This window comes from Schistocerca serialis, chromosome 6 (assembly GCF_023864345.2).
Source record: "Schistocerca serialis cubense isolate TAMUIC-IGC-003099 chromosome 6, iqSchSeri2.2, whole genome shotgun sequence".
In the NCBI taxonomy this organism is placed as follows: domain Eukaryota; kingdom Metazoa; phylum Arthropoda; class Insecta; order Orthoptera; family Acrididae; genus Schistocerca; species Schistocerca serialis.
This window is the reverse complement of record NC_064643.1, coordinates 609,411,339-609,437,686: the sequence shown is the minus strand read 5'-3', so window position 1 is coordinate 609,437,686 and position 26,348 is coordinate 609,411,339. Positions and strand designations below refer to the sequence as shown.

Below are 26,348 nucleotides of genomic sequence, written 5' to 3'. Positions count from 1 at the left end.
CGGGTGGGACACTAAATACGTAGTAACTTTTGTGAATTAGCTGCATACTTAATAACTTACCTTTCTTTAAAAACTGAAGTTTGTCAGAAAGATAAGATTCTGATCTTGAAAATTTAACAATTAAAACATCAACAATCACTGCAACCCAAATTTAAACAGCTGCCAACACAAAAAGCAAACCTTTTCTTTTCCATCCTCATCTGTAGAATCGCCAACTTTGTTTAACTATATTTCCTCAGCTAATTATGTAATTTTTATAATTTTTTCAGGACAGTAAAATTCAACTTTTGTAGATTCAAAAAAACTATAACATTGTTAAATTTGTCATTTTTTCAAAAAATAAGCCTCAGGCTCAGTTTGGCATGGAATGACCCTTTTATCATTTGATATAAGTTTTAGCGGATGTCCTTTGTCCCTCCATATCCTCCACCCTAGTGCTTTTAGGATTGACGTTTTAATGTGTTGCAGAGTGGCTGGCTTCTCCTGTTTATTCTCATGGTAAGCCAGCCATGGTAATCTGCTCTCTTGTTTTGATCTTTTCTTCATGTTTCTCTGTAGTTTTCTTGTCCTATTTTTTTCCATTTAAGTGTTTTTTGCCCTTTCGTCATTCTTGTGCATTTTGCATGACCTCCAGTTCGGGAACCACTCCCTCTCTCCAGCCAAAGTAATGCCCCAATTCTTCAGCACCTGCTGTGATCAGGCTCACTCTCTTCCTGGCGTCTCTGATGGGGAGACTCCTACCAGGCCACTAGACACACTGTGTGCCCACAGGTCACCCGCTCTCTTTTGTTTTGGTTCCAGATCTTGTAGATGCCTGCCCTCCTCCGCCTCTGAAAGAGGAGGAGAAGAAACCGCCCCTGGTGCCCCTGGAGGTGCCATCTCCCATTCGCAACTTGAGTCCGACATCTTATTTAGGGATGTCACCCCACCCTTGTCGGTGATGACCACTGACCGTGACATGACCTCTTATCGGCTTCTTTGTCTCTTACCTGGACTCGTGTCACACGAACATCCAGTAGAATTGCAATGGATACCATCGTCACCTATGGGAAATACATCACCTTGTCTTCTCCTTTTGTGTGTTCTGTCTTGTTCTTCAAGAAACGCATTTCCATGATGACCACTATTCAACATTTCTTGGTTATCGGGTGTTCTGTCGGAACCTTGCTGCCCTCTGGGTAGCATCTGGTGGGATCTACACTTTGGTTCACTCTGATGTCATTAGTGACTGTGTCCCCCTGCATTCCAACCTGGAAGCAATACTGGTTTAGAGTGCAAACGACTCCAGCAATCACCATTTGTAGTGTCTAGGTAGACCACTTCCTTACGTTGAATTGCCTAACTTATCCAGCAACTTCCACCCCCATTTCTTCTCCTTGAGGACTTAAATGCCCACCACGCAATGTTGGGGAGTGGGTCTCTGACCAACTTGTTACGGGCCTTGATTGTGTCTCCTCAATGATGGTTCCCCTACCCACATCAGTCCCACTCACGGCACCTTTACTGTTATCGATCTCATGATCTCCTCCCCTGCTCTCATGGCTTCCGTACATTGGTCATCCCATGACCTTTGTGACAGTGACCACTTTCCAGTGATTCTGTCGTTCTCCTGCTGCCGCTAGGTAGACAGGCCCCCACGTTGCGAATTCTGCGGGCCAATTGGCCTTCATATGCGTCTGCTGTGCACTTAGACACCTTCCTCTCGAATTTCACTGATGCAGTCGTGCAAGGTGTGTCTGCCATTATTCTTCATGTCGCTGGCACTGCTATTCCCCTATCCACAGCATCATCAACCGGTACCGTGGTGGACCAAGGGTGTCGCAGTCACTGTCCAGGACTGCCAACGGGCACTGCAACGATTTAAACGACACCCTTCACAGACCAACCTCCACATTTTTAAGTGTCTCCATACTAATGCTTATTAAACAGTTAAAAAGTAATGCTGGGAGCACTGTTTCCTTCATTGGGATGTATGCCTCATCACAGGTTTGGTCCAAGCTCTGTAGCCTTCTGGGCCACCAACAAAAGTCAATATCCAGGGTCTTAACCTCCAAGGTGCTCTGTGCACTGGTCCATTGGTCCTTGCAGAATGCCTCGCGACACACTGGTGATTGGTGTCCTTTTCCTATCCTGCTACCTTTCTCCAGCAGAACACAAAGTTGAACTGATCCCCATTTCATACCGCACCACGCTGAGCCCTATAATGAGTCCTTCACTGAATGGGAAGTCTTCACGAGACATGGCCCCAGGCCCGGATTCCATTCATAATCAGATAATCCAACACTTCGATGTTTCCCAGAGGCAGCATCTCCTCAGGTTCTTGGGCCACATTTAGCTCACAGATGCTTTTATGTGACAATGGCGAGACAGTATATCCCTGTCCTTAAGCCTGGGAAGAATCCAACGTCTCTCGACGGCTACCACCCAATTAACCTGACAAATGTACTTTGTAAACTGCTCTAGACGATTGTTAACTTCAGAATATGTTGAGTACTTTTGTCCCCATATCATTGTAGCTTCCAGGCAGGACGATCTCCAGCTGACTATTTACTCAGAATGGTAACAGCCACCCAGCAGGCTTTTACTAACATCCGGCACCTTGTCGCTGTCTTCTTTGCCTTACGTAAGGCATATGACATGGCTTGGCGACATCACATTTTAGTTACCCTCCATGAATGGGGCTTCCATGGTCCTCTTCAGATTTTTATCACAAGTTTTTGTCTCACCAGCTCTTTCGGGTTCGAGTTGCACTTCACTCAGTGCCCCTCAGATTCAGGAGTACAGTATGCCACAGGGTTCTGTGCTAAGTGTCACACTCTTCCCCATACCCATCAATGGGCTTGTAACCTCCATTGGGCCTCTGGTTACCCTAGGCATTGTATGTCGACGATTTTGCGTTCAGTGCAGCTCCCACTCGTAGCATCTACTAAGTGCTGACTCCAAGGTGCCATCTGACTGGCCTCTGTGTGGGCCACCTCCCATGGTTTCCAGTTTCCTCCCTCCAAACTGCATTTCCTCCCTCCAAACCGCAGGTTATGCATTTTTGTCATTGACCCACAGTACACCCCGATTCAAAACTTTATTTAGGCGACCAGCTCCTCGATGTTGTAGCACAGTCCCATTTCTTGGACTGTATTTTTGATAAAAAGCTGACATGGGTGCCCCATATTCACCACCTAAAGACAACATGCATGTGGAAGCTTAAGGCTCGCTGCCTCCTGGCCCACACCTCTCGGGTTGCAGACCGTATAGGTCTTCTCCATCTTTACCATGCTCTGGTCTTGCCCAGACTAGATTGTTGTAGACAGATTTATGGTAGGTGGCTCCTTCCACTTTGCAGCTACTTCACCCTGCTCACCATTGTGGGTTGCGCTTGGTTATTGGTGCCTTTCGCAGTAGTCCCATTGAGTCTCTTCACAGAAGTGGGGATTTCCCCTCTACAAATTTGATAAAGGCAACTCCTTGTTTTTTATGCAATTGCCATTTGCCAATTCCCTGACCTTCCAGTGTACGCTGACCTCTAAGCAAACGAGGGATGTCTCCCTCGTGACACCAGCCCATGGATGGGACTGCTGGTTGGCAGGGTCTCGCTTCCCTCTGTTGGGATCTCCATCTCAACTCACTGGAATGCACCCCATGTATTTCCTCCCTTAGCCCCTCTTGGATGGTGCCTAGACCACGGATTAGGACCGACTATTTCAGGATCATAAGATCTTTCTCCCCCTGCGGTTTTCCGGTGTCTTGTACGTTCCATCCTTGCAGAGTTCCAAGGTGTCACCAACTTCTACACTGATAGTTCTAAGACAATCGATAAGGTGGAATATGCTTCAACTCTCCTACTGTCTTACTGTGTTCACAGCAGAGCTTCTATCCATTCACAGAGCCCTCCATTTTGTTTTTCATGCCTCCCTCCACAGCATTTTAATTAGTTCGGACTCAATGAGCAGCCGGCAGGCTATAGACAGATGCTACTCTCGTAACCCTTTGGTCTCTGCTATCCATGACCACCTCTCTGCCCTTGGCCTTGCGCCTGCTCAATTGTCTTTCTGTAGGTCCCAAGTTATGTGGGTATCCCAGGGAATGAACTGGCTGACCATTTGGCTAGAGAAGCAGATACTTTCACCCCCCCCCCCCCCCCCCCCAAAAAAATAAATAAAATAAAATAAAATCCCCTTCAGGATTCCAGCTGCAAATATGCGGATCTAAACCAAATCTCTTTGCTCAAAAATGGAATGACGTCTGATGCGCTATTGCTCATTGTAATAAACTCTGCAGAATCAAGGAGTCTACCACAGTTCGGCACTCCTCCTCCATATGCTCTTGGAGAGTGTCCACTGTTTTATGCCGTCAATGCATTGGTCATACCAGGGTCACCCATTGTTTCCTCCTACGTAACGAACCACCCCACAATATGGTTATGGAGCCAGACTGACTGTTTCCCACATACTGGTGGAATGTCCCATTCTTTTGGCCCTTAGTGTTAAGTATAGTCTTCCCAATTCCTTAATTTTAATATTAGCACTCAATTCACGGATGGTTGAACTGGTCCTCAGTTTCCTCTATGAAAGTGGTTTTTGTTTCCAGATAAATGTTTTACTTTACTCTTGGAGTAGGGGCAGGGTGGTTGTGGTTGGAACCTCTCAGCGTGTCTTCTCATTCTGAGACCCCATGACCACTCTCCCATGGAAAGACTGCCCATCCGTTCACTTTTAGTGGATCCCCTTTCTTCTGTGACTAACTTTGGAATCACATGACAGATGACTTCACTGTTAGCTCCTGTAAACCCTCTCAATTGATTAGTCCATCAATCTCAGCCAGCACAGAGATATCGATGAAGCAGTCCAGAAGACATCTACAACCATTCTTTCGACAACTGAGTTAGTGAGAACCTGTTCCTATGGTCCGCCCTGACATAATACAGTACCTTGGTGGTCATCAGAAATCACAAAGGCCATTAGCAATTGTAGGTGGGCTCTCAAATGCCATAAATGGCACCAGTTGATAGAGCACTTCGTTGTCTGTAAGCAGCTCCACACCCGAGTCTGCCACCTAATAAAAAGATGGAAGGGAGACTGCTGGGAACAGCATATTTTAACTATAGGACCACGTACCTCTCTTTCGCAGGTTCAGGTTAAGATCAAATGTCTGTACAGATGATGTGCAGTTGTGCCTGGCATTACCTTGACCCAAACACAGTTGCCGAACATTTTGCTCCGCATTGTGCTCGAGCCTCAGCGTCTGAGAATTATCAACCTGCCTTTCATGTTCTAAAACGGCAGTTAGAGTAAAAGCAATTATCTTTTACGACACACCACCTGGAGCCACATAATGCTCCATTCAGTGAGTGTGAATTCGTCAATGTCCTAGCTCAGTGCCCTGATACAGCCTAAAGATCGGACCAAATTCACAACCAAATGATAGAGCACCGACTAGTGAATTTTTTGTGTTATTCTTGCCATATTTAACCACATCTGGAGCGAGAGGGACTTCCCATCGCAGTGACAAGAAAGGATCATTGCTTCAGTTCTGAAATTGGGTAAGCGCCCTCTAGAGATGGACAGTTATCGCTCGGTAAGTCTCACCAATGTTCTCTGTAACTTGCATGGATGCATTGTCAGCCAGTAGCTGTGTTGGCTCCTTGAGTCTCAGGGTTCTTCTGGTTCCGTCCCAGGATGGTTTTTGCTGAGGCTGTTCCACTGCTGACAATCTGGTTTACCTGATGTCTGCCATCTGAACAGCTTTTGCCTGAAGTCAACACCTGTCTTCATCAACCTGCAAAAGGCTTATGACACCATATGGCGACATCACATCCTTGCTACCTTACACAAGTGAGCACTCCGGCCGGGTCTGCTCCTAATTTTTGCCCAGTGCTTCCTGTCACATTGCTTGCTCTGAGTTGGTACTTCCAACAATACACCCCCCCCCCCCCCCATATCCAAGAGAATGAGTCCCGCAGAGCTCAATAGTGAGTGTCCCTCTCTTTTTATTAGCTGTCAGTGGTCTAGCAGCAGCTGTGGGATCCTCAGTTCATCCTCCTCGTATGCTGACAACTTCTGCCTCTAAAATTGCTCCTCTAGTATGGATGTTGTCAGACTTTGACTGCAAGGTGCCATACAAAAGGTGCTGTCATGGGCCCTCAGCCATGACTTCAGGTTCTCAGCTGACAAGTTCTGCATTGTGCATTTCTGATTTCTGTTGTCATTTTAATAGAGCCTATCGAACTACTCCTGTGAACAGCTTACTCAATCTTTCATTGTGGATCAGGTGCCAAAAAACAGCTTTACAAATGTACTACCCACATTTGCAGCTCCCCTAAGCATCTGAATTACCATCTCCTCTATCCAAACATGGCAATCAGTCTTCCACACCAGCAGCTCAGGTCAGGGACTAAGATCATAATCTGCACCTGGTTCGTCCTCTCTGCACTCCAGTTGTTTCTCTTCCACCTCTCCTCCAGGCCCATTCACATATACCTCCGTGGTGCATCCCCTGATAACAGTGTTGTCTTGACCTATCACAAGGTCCGAAAGCCTCATACCCTCCTGAGGTCCTCTGCCATCAATTTTTCTCCATCCTTGGCGCCTCCTGAGGTTCAGAAGTAGTCTGTACTGATGGCTCAGCGGTTGCTGGTCACATGGGCTTTGCTTATATGTACAAAGGATGTACTGAACTACGTTCCTTGCCGCATGGATGTAGTGTTTCCACAGCAGAGTTGGTAGCCATCTCTCATACTACTGAGCATATCCATTCCTGCACTGGTGTGTCGTTTCTCGAGCAGTGTTACTTTGGCCTTCCCTTGGTCATTGCTATCCAGGATTCCCTGTTTCCCTAGAACAATGTGGATGCTCAGTGACCTTCATCTGGATTCTGGGCCACATTGGGATCCTGGGAATGCAATTTCGGATTGCTTAGCCAAATTCACTACCAATAAACACTCTTCAGATCGCTATTCTGGAAACAGACCTCTGATTGGTATTATGCCATCTACTTTTAGAAATTTAGGGTATGGACTGACTGACTTGACCAAACTAACTACGGGTGATAAAGGAGACTTAAAATCTGTAGAGGTCCTCCGTTCATGGCTCTCACATGGACTCTACAATCTTTTGCCGGCTCCACATCGGCCATACCTGGCTGACTCGTGGTCATTTCCGCTGTCGTCATTTCCGTTTGGCGGTGGTCCACATTTTGCTGGACTGTCCTGACCTAGCTATGCTGCGGCGGACTCTTTTTTAATCTCCATTACTCACTGCCCCTGATGTTGGGAGATGATGCCTCAGAGGCTGTCTTATTTCCCTTTTATTCATGAAGGAAGCTTTTACCACATTCTTTAAGGCAAGACTACTTTGCCTTAGTGGCCCACTGATGGGTTGGAGAACACTAATGCCTCCTCTGCACATACTGGGCCGTGGCTGTCTTCCCCCCCTCTCGTGTGGTCCGTTAATAGTTTTCACATAAAATCAGAGGGGTTACTTTCAGCACCCCGTCATATGTTCTTTTTTACGCCATACTAGCAGACTTGGAATTAACGAGTCCCAGGATGATGGCTGTGACTGTGAGTCATCAGCTGATTAGTTGTGTTGGCTGCTGGCCGATGTACAGATATCAGTGTTGATATTGAACTTTTTCTGAGTGGAAGCAGTTATTTCAAACACATTGGTGGAAGCAGTTATTTCAAGCACATTGGTGGAAGCAGTTATTTCAAGCACATTGGCTGTTTATAAGACCTAATTGAGTGACAGAAAATTGAGAGAAATGTAACCTTGCAATCGTGTCACAAATTAGAGGTAGTGACATAAGACCTGAATGGTGTATTGCTGTAGAGTCATATGAAATGCACCATGTGGGTTTGTGCCATTCATCAGAATGTGAACCTAATGCCTTTTAGTAGTATTGTCCAATGGATCTGACAGTATGCAGCACAGAATTTTTTAAAAAAATGCATGTTCCACCAGTGCAACAGTTGTCTTAAAGGAAGAGCTGCTTAGGAACCGCACATCTCTGTTTCGTACAAATATGTTGACAACACTGTTGATGTAAGATACAAACTGTGGGTACAGAGTGAAGACCACTTGAGAACAAAAAACTACTGTACCTGCATGTTTTTGTTCTTATGTGCTTTTTTTGTAGGATTTACGCCAAAAACTAGAAAGTTTTTTTTTCTTTTGTATGTACCTGTGAATGACTTAGTGCTTTCGCTGTTTTACAGTTATGAGGGAAAATCTATGGAAAACCTACCGTCACTTAGCACAGAAAAAGTGTATTTTCGCCTACGAAAAAGCATATTTTTTAAACGGGATATCCGGGAATAATCAGGGATTTTTTTCCCTTGTCCCCGTATACTGTATACACCCTGTTTCAAAATTGAGCTGATTATGATAGGGTGTAAGATGGAGTTTGCACAAATGTTCTGAACTCTGTAGTGAACTCATGCCCCTTGATACAACTTTAAGAGGCTGTGGCTGTTTGAATGACGGCATTTGAGGCTTTTACCATCGGTAACATTTATCTCCTTCCCAATGATGGAGTGCCTCAGGATATAGTGTCTGCATTGGTCTCTGTGTCCCCCCCCCCCCCAACCTTTCCTAACCTTGGGAGACTTCAGTGCCCATAACCCTTTTTACGTGGAACCACAATCACTGGGTGCATTAAGTACATTGAAAAATTATTGGCCGATCTTGATCTTTGTGTCTTGATTACTGGTGCCTCCATACACTTCCATGTGGCACATGGAACTTACTCAGTCATTGATCTTTGTATTTGCAGCCCTAGTCCTGTCTCACCCATCTACTGGAGGGTCCATGATGACCTCTGTGGTAGCAGTCACTTCCCAGTTTCCTTCTCTCCCTCACGCCAGTCCCCTGGGCAGCTGCGTAGTTGGGCTCTTTACAGTGTCAACTGGGATACTTTCACCTCCACTGTCATCCTGAGCTCCCCACTAAATTGGAGGTGTTGACGAGGCTGTCTAGAATGCAACAGGAGCCATTCTCCAGAATGAGATTTTCACTCTGCAGAGCGCTGATGTGAAACTTCCTGGCAGATCAAAACTGTGTGCCAGACCGAGGCTCGAACTCAGGACCTTTGCCTTTCGTGGGCTAGAGCACTTGCCTGCGAAAGGCAAAGGTCCCGAGTTCGAGTCTCGGTCTGGCACACAGTCTTAACCTGCCAGGAAGTTTCACAGGAGCCATTCTGTCAGTTGACTTAGCAAACTCCTTTTCTTCGGGATCCTCCTGTTGGAAGGTAGTACCCCGGTGGACTTTGGAAATCGTCGAGGCCATTAGAGATCATAGGTAGGCTCTCCAACACCATAAGTGACACCAGTCAAACGAGTTTGTTATTGCCTTTAAATGGCTCCATGACTCGGTTTGCCAGAATGCTGGAAACAATGTGTTTAAACCATTGGTCCATGTACACCACCTTTGCAGGTTTGGACAAAGATCAGATGCCTCTATGGATACCAGTCCTCTGCGAAGTGTACTTGGTATTTCCTTAAACGGTGCCGTTTGCTCTGCATTATGCTTGAGCCTGTGTGTCTATCAATGTCCTTAAACAACAGATTGAGTAGCTGCACTTCTTTCACTACATGCTACTTGAAGTCCTATAATGCTCCATTCAGTGAGTGGGAATTTTTTTGCCTGATACAGCCCCAGGACCAGACAACATCCACAACCAAATGTTCAAACACCTGTCAGTGGATTGCCAGCATCATCTCCTTACCAAAATGATCACACCACATCCTCTGTATCTCACGTGAGAGGGGTCTACAGGCTAGAACTTTTTGTCCCATCATATTTTCCAAGTTAGGGTACGTGCTTTCCACAGTACTTATACCTTAATACATCTCAGTAACACCAGCCGCGGTGCAGATTGTACTACCCTTCTGCAGCTTTACAAAGCCCTGATTAAATTCCATTTCGATTATGGGAGTCTGGTGTATGGTTTTGCATCACCCTCAACATTGTGGTCACTGGACCCGATACACCTCTGTGGGGTCCGACTTGCAACAGGAGCCTTTCAAACTAGTCCTGTGAACAACATACTTGCGGTGGCTGGGGTTCCTCCACAATGGATCAGGCTCAAGCAACAGCTATTTGGTTATGCTATATGTATTTGCAGCTCTTCAAAGCATGCAAACTACTGTGTCCTTTCTCCTAGCAGGGAGATCCACCTCCCTCAACAGGGACTCCGAACTGGGGGCACAATTATAGCTAGACTACAGTGTCTCTGCTGCTCTGAACTCAAACTTACCCCCTATCGCCTCTTGTCAGCGAACAATCAAATATGTCCCCATGGTGTGTATCCCAATGTCGTATCTGTCATGATTTATCCTTTGGATAAAAAGATTCAATTGAGACCCTTGGTGTTTCGCCACCTGTTTCTGGATGTTCTCCATGCATTTCCAGGTTTGGAAGTGGAATTAAGTGACAGCTCAACGGTCGATGGACGAACTGATTTTGCTCAATAGATGCAGTGTCTCTACTGGTGAATTGGTGGCAGTCAAACGAACTCTTTGGTGATGCTTGTTCTTGCACTGGCAAGACGCTTCAAATCTGCAGCAAATCCCCGAGCAGCCTTCGGGCTATGGATCAGTGCCACCCTAGTAACCCGTTAATCTTGACTATCCAGGATCTCCATCAAGCTGGACAGCCAGTCGTCTTTGTGTGGACTCCTGGACATGCTGGAATCTCGGGGAATGAACATACCGACCGCTTGACAAAGTTGGCTACCAGGATGCCGATTTTGGAAATGAGATCCTATAACTGGACCATCAGTAAACTCTAACATTGTTAATTGTTGGGTGTCTGGAGCTCTGAATCTACATCTACATTTATACTCCGCAAGCCACCCAACGGTGTGTGGCAGAGGGCACTTTACGTGCCACTGTCATTACCTCTCTTTCCTGTTCCAGTCGCGTATGGTTCGCGGGAAGAACGACTGTCAGAAAGCCTCCGTGCGCACTCTAATCTCTCTAATTTTACATTCGTGATCTCCTCGGGAGGTATAAGTAGGGGAAGCAATATATTGGATACCTCATCCAGAAACACACCCTCTCGAAACCTGGCGAGCAAGCTACACCGCGATGCAGAGCGCCTCTCTTGCAGAGTCTGCCACTTGAGATTGCTAAACATCTCCGTAACGCTATCGCGGTTACCAAATAACCCTGTGACGAAACGCGCCGCTCTTCTTTGGATCTTCTCTATCTCCTCCGTCAACCCGATCTGGTACGGATCCCACACTGATGAGCAATACTCAAGTATAGGTCGAACGAGTGTTTTGTAAGCCACCTCCTTTGTTGATGGACTAAATTTTCTAAGGACTCTCCCAATGAAACTCAACCTGGTACCCGCCTTACCAACAATTAATTTTATATGATCATTCCACTTCAAATCGTTCCGCACGCATACTCCCAGATATTTTACAGAAGTAACTGCTACCAGTGTTTATTCCGCTATCAAACAATAAAGGATCCTTCTTTCTATGTATTCGCAATACATTACATTTGTCTATGTTAAGGGTCAGTTGCCACTCCTGCACCAAGTGCCTATCCGCTGCAGATCTTCCTGCATTTCGCTACAATTTTCTAATGCTGCAACTTCTCTGTATACTACAGCATCATCCGCGAAAAGCCGCATGGAACTTCCGACACTATCTACTAGGTCATTTATATATATTGTGAAAAGCAGTGGTCCCATAGCACTCCCCTGTGGCATGCCAGAGGTTACTTTAACGTCTGTAGACGTCTCTCCATTGATAACAACATGCTGTGAATGGTGTGCCCTGGACTCCCCAAATAAACTGAAGGCAATAAAGGGGACCAAGACAGTGTAGCAGTCTTCCCTTCGTGCTTCTCACAGAGAATCCTCTGTACTCTGGTGGCTATGCATTTGCCGTACTTGGCTGACCCACAGCCATGTTCTCCTAAGTGAGGACCCATCTTACTGCTGATCTGGTGCCTGCCTGATGGTAGCTCACATCCTGCTAGACTGCCCAAATTTGGCTGCTTTGTGGAGATATCTTACACTTCCTGACTCATGACCTCTGGTGCCAGCAACAGTGCCAAAGTGGCTGACCCCTGGTTTTATAATTCACCTGCAAAGGTGGTGTCTACTCGCCTGTGAGATGAACATATATCACGTCTTTGGCCTCATTGACCACCTGAGGGATTGGAGGGGCACCCATTGCCTGCTCTAGCCCAGGGGTTCACTTTCTTTAATGGTTGGTCATGGTTTATGTTCTTGTGGTTTGTTTTATTTGTCTGTGTTGCTCATTTCCTTGGGGTAACACACAGTGAGTTGTGCTGGTGAGATGGTGCGTCTCCCTCCGCATGCTCTGTGGGCCTCCGTCATTGTGGGCAAGTGGCTCACCCACCTTACCCCCTTGTACTTCTCCTTGATTTTATCTCTGTTGTCTTGTATCTTCCTTAGTTGGGCTTCCCAGGATTTGTCTTTTGCATCCTCCTCCTTGGGGATTATTCCTGGTTCGATACATATAGAATGAAGGAACTGATAACCTTGCAGTTTGGCTCCTTAAACTCCTACAACCAACAAAGAAACCAAAGCATTTCTGAGAAACTGGTAGACCTGGATTTTTTTGGGTGATTCTGCATCTGTGTATCCCTGGAGGAAATAAAAAAATTGTTTCAACATGACAAACGTTTATCTTTCCTTCTGTGTAAATGACACAAAGGCAATTAGGGTTGGTGTGCACTGAAGAACATGATATATGTTCGTCTAGTTAACGGACTTCTTTTCCCCCAGAAATGTGGTCCATCAATGTTGCAGTGATTTGTAGTGTCACTTGCAACATTGGAATTGTCTGCTAAAGTTCCATCCTGTGCATGATGGATCCAGTAGATGAAAGCTGTTGAGTGGTACAGTTTAATGGGTCATTCAGTGGTGACAATAGACCTTCATTAGTTAAAAAGTTCTACAGAGAATTTATGAATGAAATAATGAGAGAACAAATGTGGTGGTGGTGGTGGTGGTGGTGGTGGTGTAGTAATGCCTGCAGTTATAGTGACAATAGTATTGTTACTTTTGTAGTGGGTTGAGAAGCAGTAAAAAAAATAGTATTCTGGAAGAGTACGTGGCTAATACGGGGTGTTCAAAAAGTCTCTCCGCAGTGCCATATGATTGTTAGCTGCGCATGCCATATCCTGCAGTGAATATACCAAAATGAAACTCTGTGAAATAAAAGTTATTAATTTATTGAATATTTATTTTTACTTACAAATTTTCACATAAAATGTTGAAAGTATCCCCCCCCCTGTTGTTGAATACACAGTTCAATTCGTCTAATCATGTTTCCAAACACAACTTGTAGCATTTCTTCTGTAACAGAAGCAGTGAAAGTGGATATTGAAGTTTTCAATTCATCTGCGGATTTTGGACGGTTTTTATAGACAGTTGCTTTTGCTGCACCCCAGAAGAAAAAGTCAGGTGGTGTTAGTCAGGCGATCGTGAAGGCCAACGTCCCTGTGAAATTATGTGATCACCAAAAACATCTGCAAGCAGTGACATTGAAATGCGAGCTGTATGCGTGGTTTCACCATCTTGTTCAAAATAACCGTTCAGTATTTCACTTAACACAAGTTCTCCTATGAATGGGTGCAGAATATCACTGCAGTATCGTTGTGCATTTATTGTTTTGTTGAAAAATATGGGACCCTCAATCCGACGTCTAGAAATTGCAATCCAAACTTCTATTTTCACAGAATGAAGTGGTTCCTCATGAATACACAGTGGATTTACAGTACTCCACATACGAGAATTTTGAGAGTTCATGTACCCGGATAAATGAAACCATGCCTAATCAGTGAAAACCACTTCATTAAGAATATCCCTTCCATTCTGTTGAACGAAAGTTATGAACCATTGACAATAATGCAGTCTCTTGCCATGATAAGTATTTTTCAGTTCTTGCATTAATGTCACTTTGTAATGGGAAAAGTTCTAATTTTTTCCTTGCTGCTCAAACACTAACACAGATTTCCTGGGTGAGTTTTCTTACTGACTTATTCAAACTCATGGACATTTTATCGGAAATATCGAGTAGTTTATCCTCAGACAAAATGCTAGGATGACCACTTCTCTGTACATCTGACACTGAACCCGTCCTTCCGAAATTTGTTAAACAAATCTCGCACAGTATCGCGATGTGGGAGTGTTGTCTTCAGGAAAACTGAATTAAATGTAAGAAACTGTAACTGTGCATTTACTTCCAGCTTTGAACACTTGTTTGACTAAAAACATACATTCTTCAATGATTAGCATTTTAACAGTGACAGACGAAAAACGTTCACGTCAACACGTAACGACACACACCAACGATACTACTGACACTGGCTGAGATAAACGAAATAGTGGAATGTTGGGAGAGTCCACTTGAAGGGAAGTAACCCAGGCATGCGCGGCTAACAATTATACGACACTGCAGAGAGACTTTTTGAACACCTCGTAGTTGCTGTCATTATGCACAGAGGCACATAAAATTGTTTATTATTTAGTTACCAGTGTTATAGACTTTAATGTGGATGAGTAGATATATAAAGCTAGAGTGTGAATGCTGGAGACCAATCTGCTGTGCACTCTTAATACATCATGTCATTGTGTGTAATATATTGTTTGCAAGATATAACCAAAACTTAAGAAAATCAACTACATAAGAAATAAAACATTTGCCCAAAATGCCCACTTTAGGTTGTAACACTTGTCAGTATCGATTTTGTTGCTGTGTTTAATATTTCGAAAAGCCAGTTCTTAGGATCATACAGCAACACATCAACCATGATACTTGTTCTGATGTCAAAGGAGGTTGTGTTTCAACATTGGTGCATGTGCACAATAGTGTTTGCTGTTGCCTTAAAAACTAGACATTTCAGATTATTTTCAAAGAAATACTTCATTTGTGAGTATCTGGTAACTAAGTTTGCCTTGGAATTTGGCAACCATAATCACGCCATTGTTAAAGCCCAGATTCAAAGAGAAGAGTGGCTTTGAACTTCACTGTCGTCCTCAAGTGCCACATTCAGTGTTTTAGAATGCAACACACATCGCATAAACTGATACAAAGGGAGCTGGGTAACAAACCAAATAAAATGTAATTGCATTGTCATTATGGGTATATGTTAGAAAATAAAATAATGGGTACTAAACTTTTTCTTTTTTTTTGGGGGGGGGAGGGGGTAATTATTTTAATAACTTGTCATGTTACTGATAAATGTCAATGTGTAAGGGGCCAATCAATCAAAATCACTGTGAGCATTGAGACGATCATCCAAATGATGCACCAGGTGGAAAATACCCCTTTGGTAAAACACTGTGTTCTGCTGTGTGAAGTAGTCATAACTGTCTGCTGCACATCATCAGACAGTTGTGATTGACCCTTCAAGGCCTTAAGGGACTGAAGGCCTTAAAGGGTGGGTGCTAGCGGTGTCTCCCATGAAGGTTGGCGTAATTTCTGCATTGAGACATTTGCGATATAGGGGCTTGTATTGTAATGAGGCAGCAGCACCCTTGGTGCACTATTTCACAATGGTGGTTTTAGACAGACATGCTGCCCCATACACATTCTTCATTCTCCAGTGGACCGAGGGATGTCTATCAATGTTTGTCCTTTGGCAGAAAAAATAACAGAACGTTGGTCCTATTTGGTAATAACGTTGCCATAGTTCTCGTTTCCTCACTTACTGCGAGCACGTCAGACACGAATGCCACACTAATCCCTTGTCTACATGTTGTTGCTTACGTACCCACGTCCTGCTACATAGCATATACAGTGAAACAGTGCCCTCAAACTAACTTTTTAATCGCCCCTTTTATTTGTCACAGGTTGATTTACAAATTAGGACACCATTATAAGACAAACATGTCATTTGTAAAATTTTGTGAAACAGTGAAAACTTGTGGTACGAAATTTCTGTGTTTAACTGCAGTTGTAATGGTTAAATTTAGAATATTTATATGCTCAGCCAATAATATTTTAAGTTTTGTTTAATAGTATTAACCAGTAAGTGTTCTTAATATACCAAACGTTTCTTTTACTGCATGTAAGCTTTTCTATATTATGTAAATTGAAGGAGGAGGGGAGGGAAGGGTTTCATATGTCAGCTCCATCAGGACTTTATGCGCAGTCAGCTGCAACAAGTGAAAATGTGTGCTGGGCCTGGATTCAGATGGGGTATCGCCTGCTTACTAGGTAGTTACGTTAACCATTGCACCACACAGACACAGCATTCATTGCAATTACACGGAATATCTTGGTATGCCCCTCAGCAGATAGGTGGCATTAGGTGAGAATGTGGATCAGCTGAGAGGGTTACCAAGATAGTGCATGCAATTGTGATAAACACAATGTCTGGGTGATGGAGTGGTTAATGCAGCTGCCTGGTAAGCAGATCCTGGGTTTGAGTCCCAGTCTGGCACACATTTTCACTTGTCATCGCAAACTCCTTATAAAGTCCAATGCAGCTGACACAATGAAATCCTTTCCTCCACACTTGCCAGATCGAGCCCCTTAGATTCAGTTTGACTGTAGGGAACAAAAATGTCCCAGGGGGCCATGTTGAGCAAATATAGTGGTCGTCCAGCAGGGTGATGCTGCATTTCTCCATTTCCCCCACCTCCACCTTCAATTTACGTAGTACATGTTACAGCTGTGGATTCTGTGTTGTCTGCTCTTACAGACATGTCCAAAAGAACATAAACTACACATTCATATATACGTAAGCTTTTCTATGAAGCCGCTTCTTATTTATCGTGACTACCCCATACGCAGTACATTACAGTATTTAGTTTTTATTTTGTTCTCTGAATTAAGTGACACTGTCAGGGGGGCTTTGCATTCTTTGTTCACAGTAAAAGTAAACGAGAAAAGAAACTAAACTGGCATTGCAGCGACACAGCTGTCAGCACCCTCACATAATACGGTGTAGCATTTTATAATGAGAATTACTTATGAAGACAAACAATTTTTAAATGGTGTAGCAATCAAATAACTGGACTGGTGCTACAAAACACTTTATTGATTACCAATTACATTACATCTTCCATGTATTGTCCTTGTCGAGCCCTTCAATGCTCCATTTGAATTTTCCATTTGTTCAGAGAAGTACTGGAAGCTTGCTTCTGCCAGTTTGTTGAGAACATTGATCACTTTTGCTTTCACAGCCTCCACACTTGCCAGATCTAGCCCCTTAGATGCAGTTTGACTGTAGGGAACAAAAATGTTCCAGGGGGCCACGTTGAGCAAATACAGTGGTCGTCCAGCAGGGTGATGCTGCATTTCACAATGAATGTGTTATCAGACAAGGTGGAATGGGCTGGCACACCAGATTTTTCTCTCTTTGCTCATTCACTGTGAACGGCAGTCAGAATCTCAATGTTATAATGTTGACTGCCTAATTTTCAAGGACCCTTTTGGTATAGTCCATATCAATTCAGGCAGGCTAGGAAAAATCTTAAATTCATAGTCTCGGATGTTATTGAATTTAGCAAATGTTAAAATGGACTAAGTAAGGAACACACTTTTTTTTTGTTTTCTCCAAAAAAAGTTTCTGCTCAGACATACAGCCCTCCAAAGCTGACACTGCGCGTACCATTTTGAAGATGTGAATTTTGGAAAAAATTTTAAAAAGCTGTATCTCTAGAACAGTTGTAGGTATTTTGTTAGTGGTTTTTTTAATTTGAAAGATAATTGCTTTATGATTACAAAGAAAGCCTCCATGTGGACTTGACTGTCAAAGTTCTGTTACTATAGCATTCTGAACTTTTTATAATGTATGGAAAAAACTTTTTTTTCAAAAATGCCAATCCGTTATTTTTTCCTGTTGATTAATACCATATGGTTCTACATTCCCTGAAAAGGAGAGCTCCCACTTTCAGGTTGAACAACTTTTACAAACAATTGAAATTTTAGCCATACATAAAACTTGTCATATTATCACATAAAAGGCTCTTGAAAATCGAGAGGGCTGTGGATGTGTAATATTTCATGACTCTCGTAAAATCCTCAGCATTCTTAATCACAGCTGTCTGGAAAGATTGTTTTGTAGTGCATAAAATGTACCTTTTCACTCACAATTTTTTGACCTTCAACTGTTGTAATTATAGTGTCTTCTTTTGTTGGCACTCTGGTAAGAATAGTACCATTAACCCACTCAGTTGGCACAAGCGACTTACTCAGTTCAAACAACTGGTAACAATTTTTAAAATGACTAGGAGCACCATCAGAAATAATGATCTTCTCTGCCCCTGTTTGCAGTTGAATTTTGCGCATTGCTAGCAAAGCATTTGCTGAGTCATGTCCTGTGTCATCACTTAAAACTGCAACATTTGTAGTCTTGTTTTGAAAATATTTCACTCCTGTAAAAATTGAAACCTGTTCATTACTCCAATGATACCCTTGTACTTCCTGTGGAGAATTATGTAGCAGTTCTCAGCAAAATCACAGTGAAGCACTTAACATAGTTCTTCAGCCTGTACACACCCTTTCACTTCTGCAATGTGGTGTTGTTGTTGTTGCAATTTCTTCACATCCTTCCTCCTCTGGTGGGAGGATCCACCATTCTGTGAAGTTTGTGGTGTGCTGCTTTCAGTTCAGCATATTGTGGCTAGATGTGGCCTGTATACTGATATTAGGGCGGCCCTCAGTCTCGCTGGAGATCCAGCAGATACCGATACCAGTGTTAAAAAAGTGGTGAAATTTTGTGAACTGTCAGGCCTCATCCCTAAATTGGTGGGGAAGGGTAGCAATCTGTAATACGTTATAAACTGATCTACATATGGGGACAGCCTTCGTCCACACCCATGAGATTGGCATGTTGACTTTTCGTCAGGGCACTGATGACCAAGATGTTGAGTGCCCCCTCAACTGCAATAATAATAATAATAATAATAATAATAATAATTTCAGAAGCTGGTTTGTTACTGCTTTCACTGACTGTTTACAAAGTTCACATATGAAACTGCCGAAGGCAACAGTTTTCTTAATTCATTTATTTTCATCCCATGTTACAAGTGTAACTTCTGCAGAGTTACCTGCTACGTCTTCCAGGCCGAGTGTGTGTAAAGGCAGTCCTATCTTTCCAGGGTAGGCACCACATTCTTCAAACAGAGAAGTCTCTTGCTTTACGTTGCAGACTACTAATGACTTGACACGCCCAGCCAAGGTGTCCTATGTCACATGCTCCAGTAAGTTCTTCAAAGTTACCGCACAAAGTTCAAAAATCGAGCAGTACACACATAAACAGACATCTCTAGGTGGGTGTGAAACTACCCACTTTGGTTGTAGTGCATAAAATGTACCTCCTCACTTCACAATTTTTTGACCTTAAACTGTTACGGTTATAGTGTCTTCTTTTGTTGGCACTCTGGCAAAGAACGATACCATTTACCTCCCAGATAAAATGACTGCACTATTTGAACTTGAGTTGCTTCTACATTAATGATCATAATAGGTATCTGGTCTTCCAAAGACACCTTTTACAGACCTCAAATTTCTTGATTTGTCTACCATGTATTTTGATACTGATAGAATGTGGTTCAAAATTGTTTTCTTTGAAAATGTCCCTGGAATAGTAGTTAAAACTTGTGCCTTTCACTGTAGGATGCACAGTATTCAACAGTTGAATTGATATTTGTGAAAAATTCCTGGCAAGAGGTATAAGAGTGCTTTTGTTCATTTTCTTCTGAAGATGGAATTTCTACTTTGAAGAGAGTGGTCAGTTTTGCTGTAGTGTATTCATCCCTAGCTTTAGTAATTTCTCTGTGCTTTCTTGATGCATAGAGCTTATGACTCAACTTCACTGACAATGATTTCTTAACAGAACATACACCTACCTCTGTAGTTGATTTATTCAGGGTACTTAATTCTTCCTCTGTTGATGTAAAATTTGCATCATCTATACCATGGGAAGCTTCACCTTGTTCAGATACTATCATTGTTCTTATTCTGCCTAAACACTTAAAACACACAAAGTTGTCACTGGCAACATCTTCACTTGTTTAGTCTTCAAATGAGAACACTTATTCCCAACCTGGACAAAGGCTCTTTTTTTCTTATATATCACTCTTTTTATGGATATACAAATAGTCAACACACTTGACTCTCCTTATAGTATAGTCAGAAGACATTGCACAGTCCTTTTCACAAAGCACACTGCAACTGTGTCGTGTCAACTGACAAATTCCTCACGAAAACACACAACTCTCTGGATGGTCTCAGATTTCTCAGAAGCCTCTTCAGTAAACAAATTAGCAATGAAAAACTATATTACAGAAACCTGAAATGAACAACCACAACAAAGAAACTACAACAAAGTGTAAGAAATAACTGCAACAAAGAAAGTGGAAAGAAATAACTGCAACAAAGAAAACAGAAATAAACCTCGTAACAAAGAAATTAACAATACCAGAGAAGTAAAGTTGCTACTCACCATAAAGCAGAGATGCTGAGTCGCAATAGGCACAACAAAAAGATTCACACAATTACAGCTTTAGGCCATTAAGGCCTTTGTCTCACACACACACACACACACACACACACACACACACACACATGTATGTCTGAGTGTGGTTTGTTCTCTAAGGCTGCAGGTGTGTGTGTGTGTGTGTGTGTGTGTGTGTGTGTGTGTGTGTGTGTGTGAGAGAGAGAGAGAGAGACAAAGGCCTTAATGGCTGAACGCTATAATTGTGTGAATCTTTTTGTTGTGCCTATTGCGACTCAGCATCTCCGCTTTATGGTGAGTAGCAACTTTCCTTCTCTGGTATTGTTACATTCCATCCTGGATTTTCCATTTGATTTTAACAAAGAAATTCGTTAGAAACAACTTCAGTGAAGACCTACATTACACATTATTTTTAAAATATAACGTGTCCAACTTAAAAGTGGAAGCTCTCCTTTACAGAGACTACCTTCCTGAAGTGATACGGATTATGCCTCTCTGAATCATAGGTAAAGAAACTACAATTATTCTGTAGCAGTTTTCCCTAGTTTCACAACAAAATTGAGGTTAATGTGTTGCTCCATCTGAACTCTTTGCATTTTCCACCTAGACACTAGCACCAAAATATCAGCACACATTTGCTACAGTGAGACTGAATAATGTTAACTGGGACCCCTCAAGCCCAGGACAGGGAGCATCAACTGACACAACCATCTTCAAACTTGCCATGATGCATTTGCTGTTGGCGGGTAGCAGCACCAATCCACTTATTTGCCACACCTCGTAGTATAATAAGTAGGGGTGATGTGGGACTTTCAAACAGAAAGCTTTAGATTCTTACAGTAATATAAACACTTGATTTCAAGGAAAATATTAAGTGTGATATAGGCAAGTCCAAGGTAAAACAAGCAAGCAATGGAATTGATGTAGATAATTACAATACTGTAGTTCAGGCATATAGCAGTGGGTAGAAAGATAAACAAGAATTAAATATAGCAACTCGACCTGTATTTGTTTTGTAGAACACATTCATAAGGTCAGCTACTTTGTTCAAATTCTTGTGTGTGCTCATTTTCCATGCAGTGCCTCTCTTTTATGATTTTCTTTTATTAACTGTCCAGTAATGCACACCAGCAAAAATAAATGAAAAGATATAAATTATTTTCTACACCTTTCATTTCTTCTGAACGACCCCACCAACCTGATTTCCAAAACCACCAGGATACCACAAGAACTATTGGTTTAGCTTAAAAATGTTGAATGATTGTACCTCCTGTCAGAAACTACTGCTCTATCCTGAATTATACCTGCCAACCTCTACAAGGGTAATGATTTAGTAGTATTGTATTGTGAGATGAAATATAGGCCACCTGCTATTCTCTTCATCCCACACCCAGTAGCATTCGTTGTCTGGTCAATATTTTGTTCAGACCTATTCTAGGCACCAGGCAACATGGCCAAGTGGTTAGCGCACTGGACTCACATTTAGGAGGATGATGGTTCAAACCAGTGTCCGACCTTCCTGATTTAGGTTTTCCATGATTTCCCTAAATCACTTCAGGCAAATAGCGGGATGGTTCCTTTGAAAGAGCATGGTCGATTTCCTTCTTCATCCTTCCCTAATCCGATGGGATTGATGATCTTGCTCCTCACCCAAATCAATCAGCCAACTCTTCTTGACCCATTTTGAATCCCTATGGTTCATTTGAAATTTCATCCACTGCTAAATTTGTTCCATGTTCCCTTCTATCAGTGCTAAATCTAGTTCCATCTTTCCTGTGTGAGGTTTCCCATCTGGAGTGTCAGTTTACATGTTACTGCTGCAGCTTTTTATGTTAACATCATGATCAGTAAAATGTTGAGGACAAACGGGCACAGACGAGGAGTCTTATTTATATCTGACAGAAGTTCTGGCAGAGCATGCACAAAAACACTTGAGCCATAATCTAGTAGCAGCTTCATTGCCTCAGTTGTTTCCTTTGTCCTGCACCAATCCGGGAATTTGCTCTAGAATGCTTGGTTGGTGGCTTGTACACTCCTTGGCATCAACATTTTCTGAATGGTACCATTGGTTTACCTCCTTTTTGTCTCTTCCAGACTACTACTTTAAGCTCTCCCAATTCTTTACTTTTATTTATCATTTCTCTTTTTTGTATAATCAGTTTTCTTTTCTTTACAGCTCATTCTGATCTGTCGTTACAGTTACGTCTTACCATTGGCTGTCGTTTCTTTCTTTTTTTATATATATGTTTGTTTTTCAAATGGTTTCTGTATTCGGAATTCATTGTTGATTTTTTAAACACTTAACTGATTGTCTTCTACCCATTTCTCTGTTATGTGAGATGAACAGACACTGGTGCTAAAATCTAGCCTCTGTGCAACCTTATCATTTTTGTCTATTTACTGCTGTCTGGTAAGCTGATTTTTTTCTGCTTACATTTGATCGTACTTTGATTTTAGAGACACGCAGTGCCTTGATTTTGGAGAGACACGGTGTTTGTGATTGTCATTTGTTGCACAACTATTTCCTATTAATATATGTGGCAACACATTTAAAAATTAAACTTTTACTGTAAACTTTTCATTGTAAATACTGTAGTCTATGTTGATATTGGCATATAGCAGACTGCCATACTTAAAGAACATTTTTCTACACTTTGTTTCAGATTGATTTTCGACGGTGAATGCGAAGGGCACAGAGCTTATCCAGATTGGAAAATGGCTGCCCTTTCTACAGAGTCTGTTAAAATAGAAGCAATGGAAGAGCGTCAGGAAATGTTAACAATGAAGAAAATACTACACGAAGAATATGTTCGTTGGTCAGAAGCCAACAGTGGTCATATAAAACTTGTTTCTCAAATTGTTAATGATGGACAAATCTGCTTAGAATTCTCCGTTGGTAATAGTGGGACATTTACCTTGGTTTGTCCATCGGACTATCCTAATCATGAAGACAGTTTTTTCATTGAGAGATCAACACTCCATGGTACATGGTGTGTTGCTCTTAATGAATATATAGTTGATTCTGACTGCTGTCCATCTCTGAAGACTGTGCTGGACAAGGCACTTAGACTGTATCTCAAAGACGAACAGAGTAGTATGTGCAGTAGTTCTGATGACTCTGCAGAAGATGAAGAGATACCTATGGAAGAAGATGAAAGCTATGATGCAGATATCATTATCGAAGAGAAGAAGAAACGATGGCGAAAAAAAGAAGCATCTTTAAGAGCTGTCGACAATAATCCAAAAGCACCTGACATGTTTCAGAACACTTCTAAGGATCATCCTGAACAAGTCTTCAGCAGCTCTGCAGCATCAGGAATCCTGACAAATGATTTGGTTAACATAATGATGTCAGCAAAACGCAGTGGCATAGCAGCAGAACCAGTTGATGACAATATATATCAGTGGTATGTTTATCTGTCATCATTCACTCCTGGAGGCCCTTTGGCTCAAGATTTGAATCAGATTAAGGAGCATTTTGGATATAAGTACATACAGCTGCAGCTTGATTTTACAATGGATCTCTATCCATTTTATCCACCAGTTGTTAAAGTTATACGACCTCGTCTTGTGGGCTCCACCATAAATTCTGTTGCAACGTTGGATCTGCTGAAATTGTCCAACTGGAATCCAGCCCGGGATATGAAATCAGTTTTGGAAGAAATCAAGGACTATCTTGATAAGAACAGCAGACTCAATATTAAAACAAAACGAAATGACAGACTTAGGTTCCCTCAGGGAGCTTATTTAGACATTGAAAATCATTTAATGCGCCTAACATTTGTAAGTGAAGTTCCATTATCTAATACAAAGGCTGCTGATAGTTCTGGTTGGACTGCAAAAGTTCCATGTACTAGTGAAAGTGAAATTCCAGTTGTTGCAGGAAAGAAGAAAGATTACAAAAAGACGTGGTTTCCACGTGGTACTGGATACAGTTCATCTACACAGTCTGGTTGGGATGTGAAAGCATACCTTGCAGCTCAAAAGGAAAAGGATCATCAGATTGAACTAGTTCTCAGAGGAATTCTACGTGAGATTGAAAAAGTTTGTGGGATATCGAAAGGTAGATCTTCATTCCAAGTGTACAACAGTGTTTCATTTCCAACATCTAGCTCATTTGCAAAGTTTGAGACTTCAAGCACAGAAGTTGGAGGTTCTAGTGCAGCTGTTGGAAGTGCAATTGCGAATAATGAAACACCATGCGAAGATATTGAAATGCCTTTAGAGAATTTGAGTGAGAGTGAAAATGTTGAACTATCAGAAGTCTCGTCAGATGACGAAAAGTGGGCTATTGATGGTGTTGAAGAGCTGTGCAGTGTCTTGGCTGATTCTAGTTTGCTACCATTTTTGGAATCCAAATTAAAAGTAACATCATTTCTTGATATCTGTCAACATACTTCAGTCTATCAGCGTGTTGTTGACATTATAAACACTATTGCCACACAGCCCAAGTTGGTTCCACTCTTATGGCATTTACCTGGCCGGGCTAATTCCATGTATGATTTGATCAGCCAGCTAGAGAAGGAAGCAGAATCAATTGTGTCAAAACTGAAAAAAACTGCTGAGAATGGAACTGCAGGGAATCTAAAAAAGTTTGAGAGAGGAAGGGGGAGGAAATGTACACTGTTTAATGACTGGGCAGGTCACGATTTGTCTCTTGGCATGTATGAGCCACAATTATCGGGGAGAACAGATTCTGATGATGAAATATTTTCAGAAAGTAAAAAACCCATCAATGAGCACACTTTCGCTAATGAATTTTGTCGCATGAGCCAAGCTGTTAAAGAAGCGCTTCAGAATTGTGGGCTGCTAGACAAATCAGCATCAACCAGTGAAGAGGGTGAAACTTCAGAAGGAAGACGTGTTGGTATAAACACCCTTGATGTTGCACGGGCATACAAGGATGCCTTGAAAGACCTGCAGTTTCTTAGTTGTGACATTGACGGTAAGTGGATTCCTTTCAGCACAAATGGAAATGTAATAGTTTTACAGCACATATCAATTCCATCTTGAAGTTTCCAGGGTATAGACATATACTTTGTCAAAATTTGGTTCATATAGAAACTAATTAGTAAATTTTGGGTTATTTATATTTGATTGTAAAGCAAGTGATTTTATCAGTTAGTTTCTTTGTGTTGTCATTACATTCAGTTTCAAATGTGAACTGCATGCCAAACATCTTGTACCCAGAATGATCTACAGACACACAGTCACACTGGACCATTTGCCACTCTTATATTACACCAGAAATAAAGGCAAGAACTGATTAGAATTTTACTCAATGGGGGGCAGAGTACCAAACAAAACAGAATGCAAAATTCTACCTGCAAGCAAGACAAAAAGGATGAAGTTTGATGATAATGTAGAAAGTAAGTATAAATAACACTGCTTATGTAATCACAGTTTTTAGTAGTTGTTCTTAATAGTGTGTCCAGTCACATTGTGACCAACCTTCAAAAGCAGAATACAGTAACCACTTCTTGCAGTGTGGCCCACTGTGTGACATGCAGGAAGAGTCATTGAAGTTCAGAAGGTAGGTGGTCCCATAGATTCTCAATAGAGTTTGAATCTGGGGAGTTTTTGACCAGAAGAGTACAGTAAACTCATCGTGGTAGCTCTTCAAACTATGCACGTGCTTGCAAGCTGTGTCACTTGGTTCATTGCCCTGCTGACAGATGCCTTTGTGCAGAGGAAAAACAAACTGCATGTAGTGGTGCACATGGTCCTCAAGGACAGATGCATATTTGTGTTGATCCAGTGTCTCTTCGAGAATGATGCTATCACCCAGGGAGTGTCACAAAAACCTTCCCCAGACCATAACACTCCTTCCTCCGGCATAGACCCTTGACAGGCGGGGTGCTGACCATTTGACTGATGAGCCGTAAAATGTGATTCATCTGAA

General features: G+C 42.4%; 1 protein-coding gene across 2 annotated transcripts in view; it reads left to right on the top strand.

The window, feature by feature from the left end:
* LOC126483764 (baculoviral IAP repeat-containing protein 6-like) overlaps nucleotides 1–26,348 on the top strand; it is a 140,843-nt gene that overhangs the window by 33,351 nt on the left and 81,144 nt on the right. For both annotated transcript variants that reach the window (XM_050106910.1, XM_050106911.1), the window contains exon 2: nucleotides 23,110–25,391. In XM_050106910.1, the coding sequence (XP_049962867.1) occupies nucleotides 23,162–25,391 (2,230 nt within the window). In that variant the 5' untranslated portion in view covers nucleotides 23,110–23,161. The remainder of the gene's footprint in view (nucleotides 1–23,109; nucleotides 25,392–26,348) is intronic.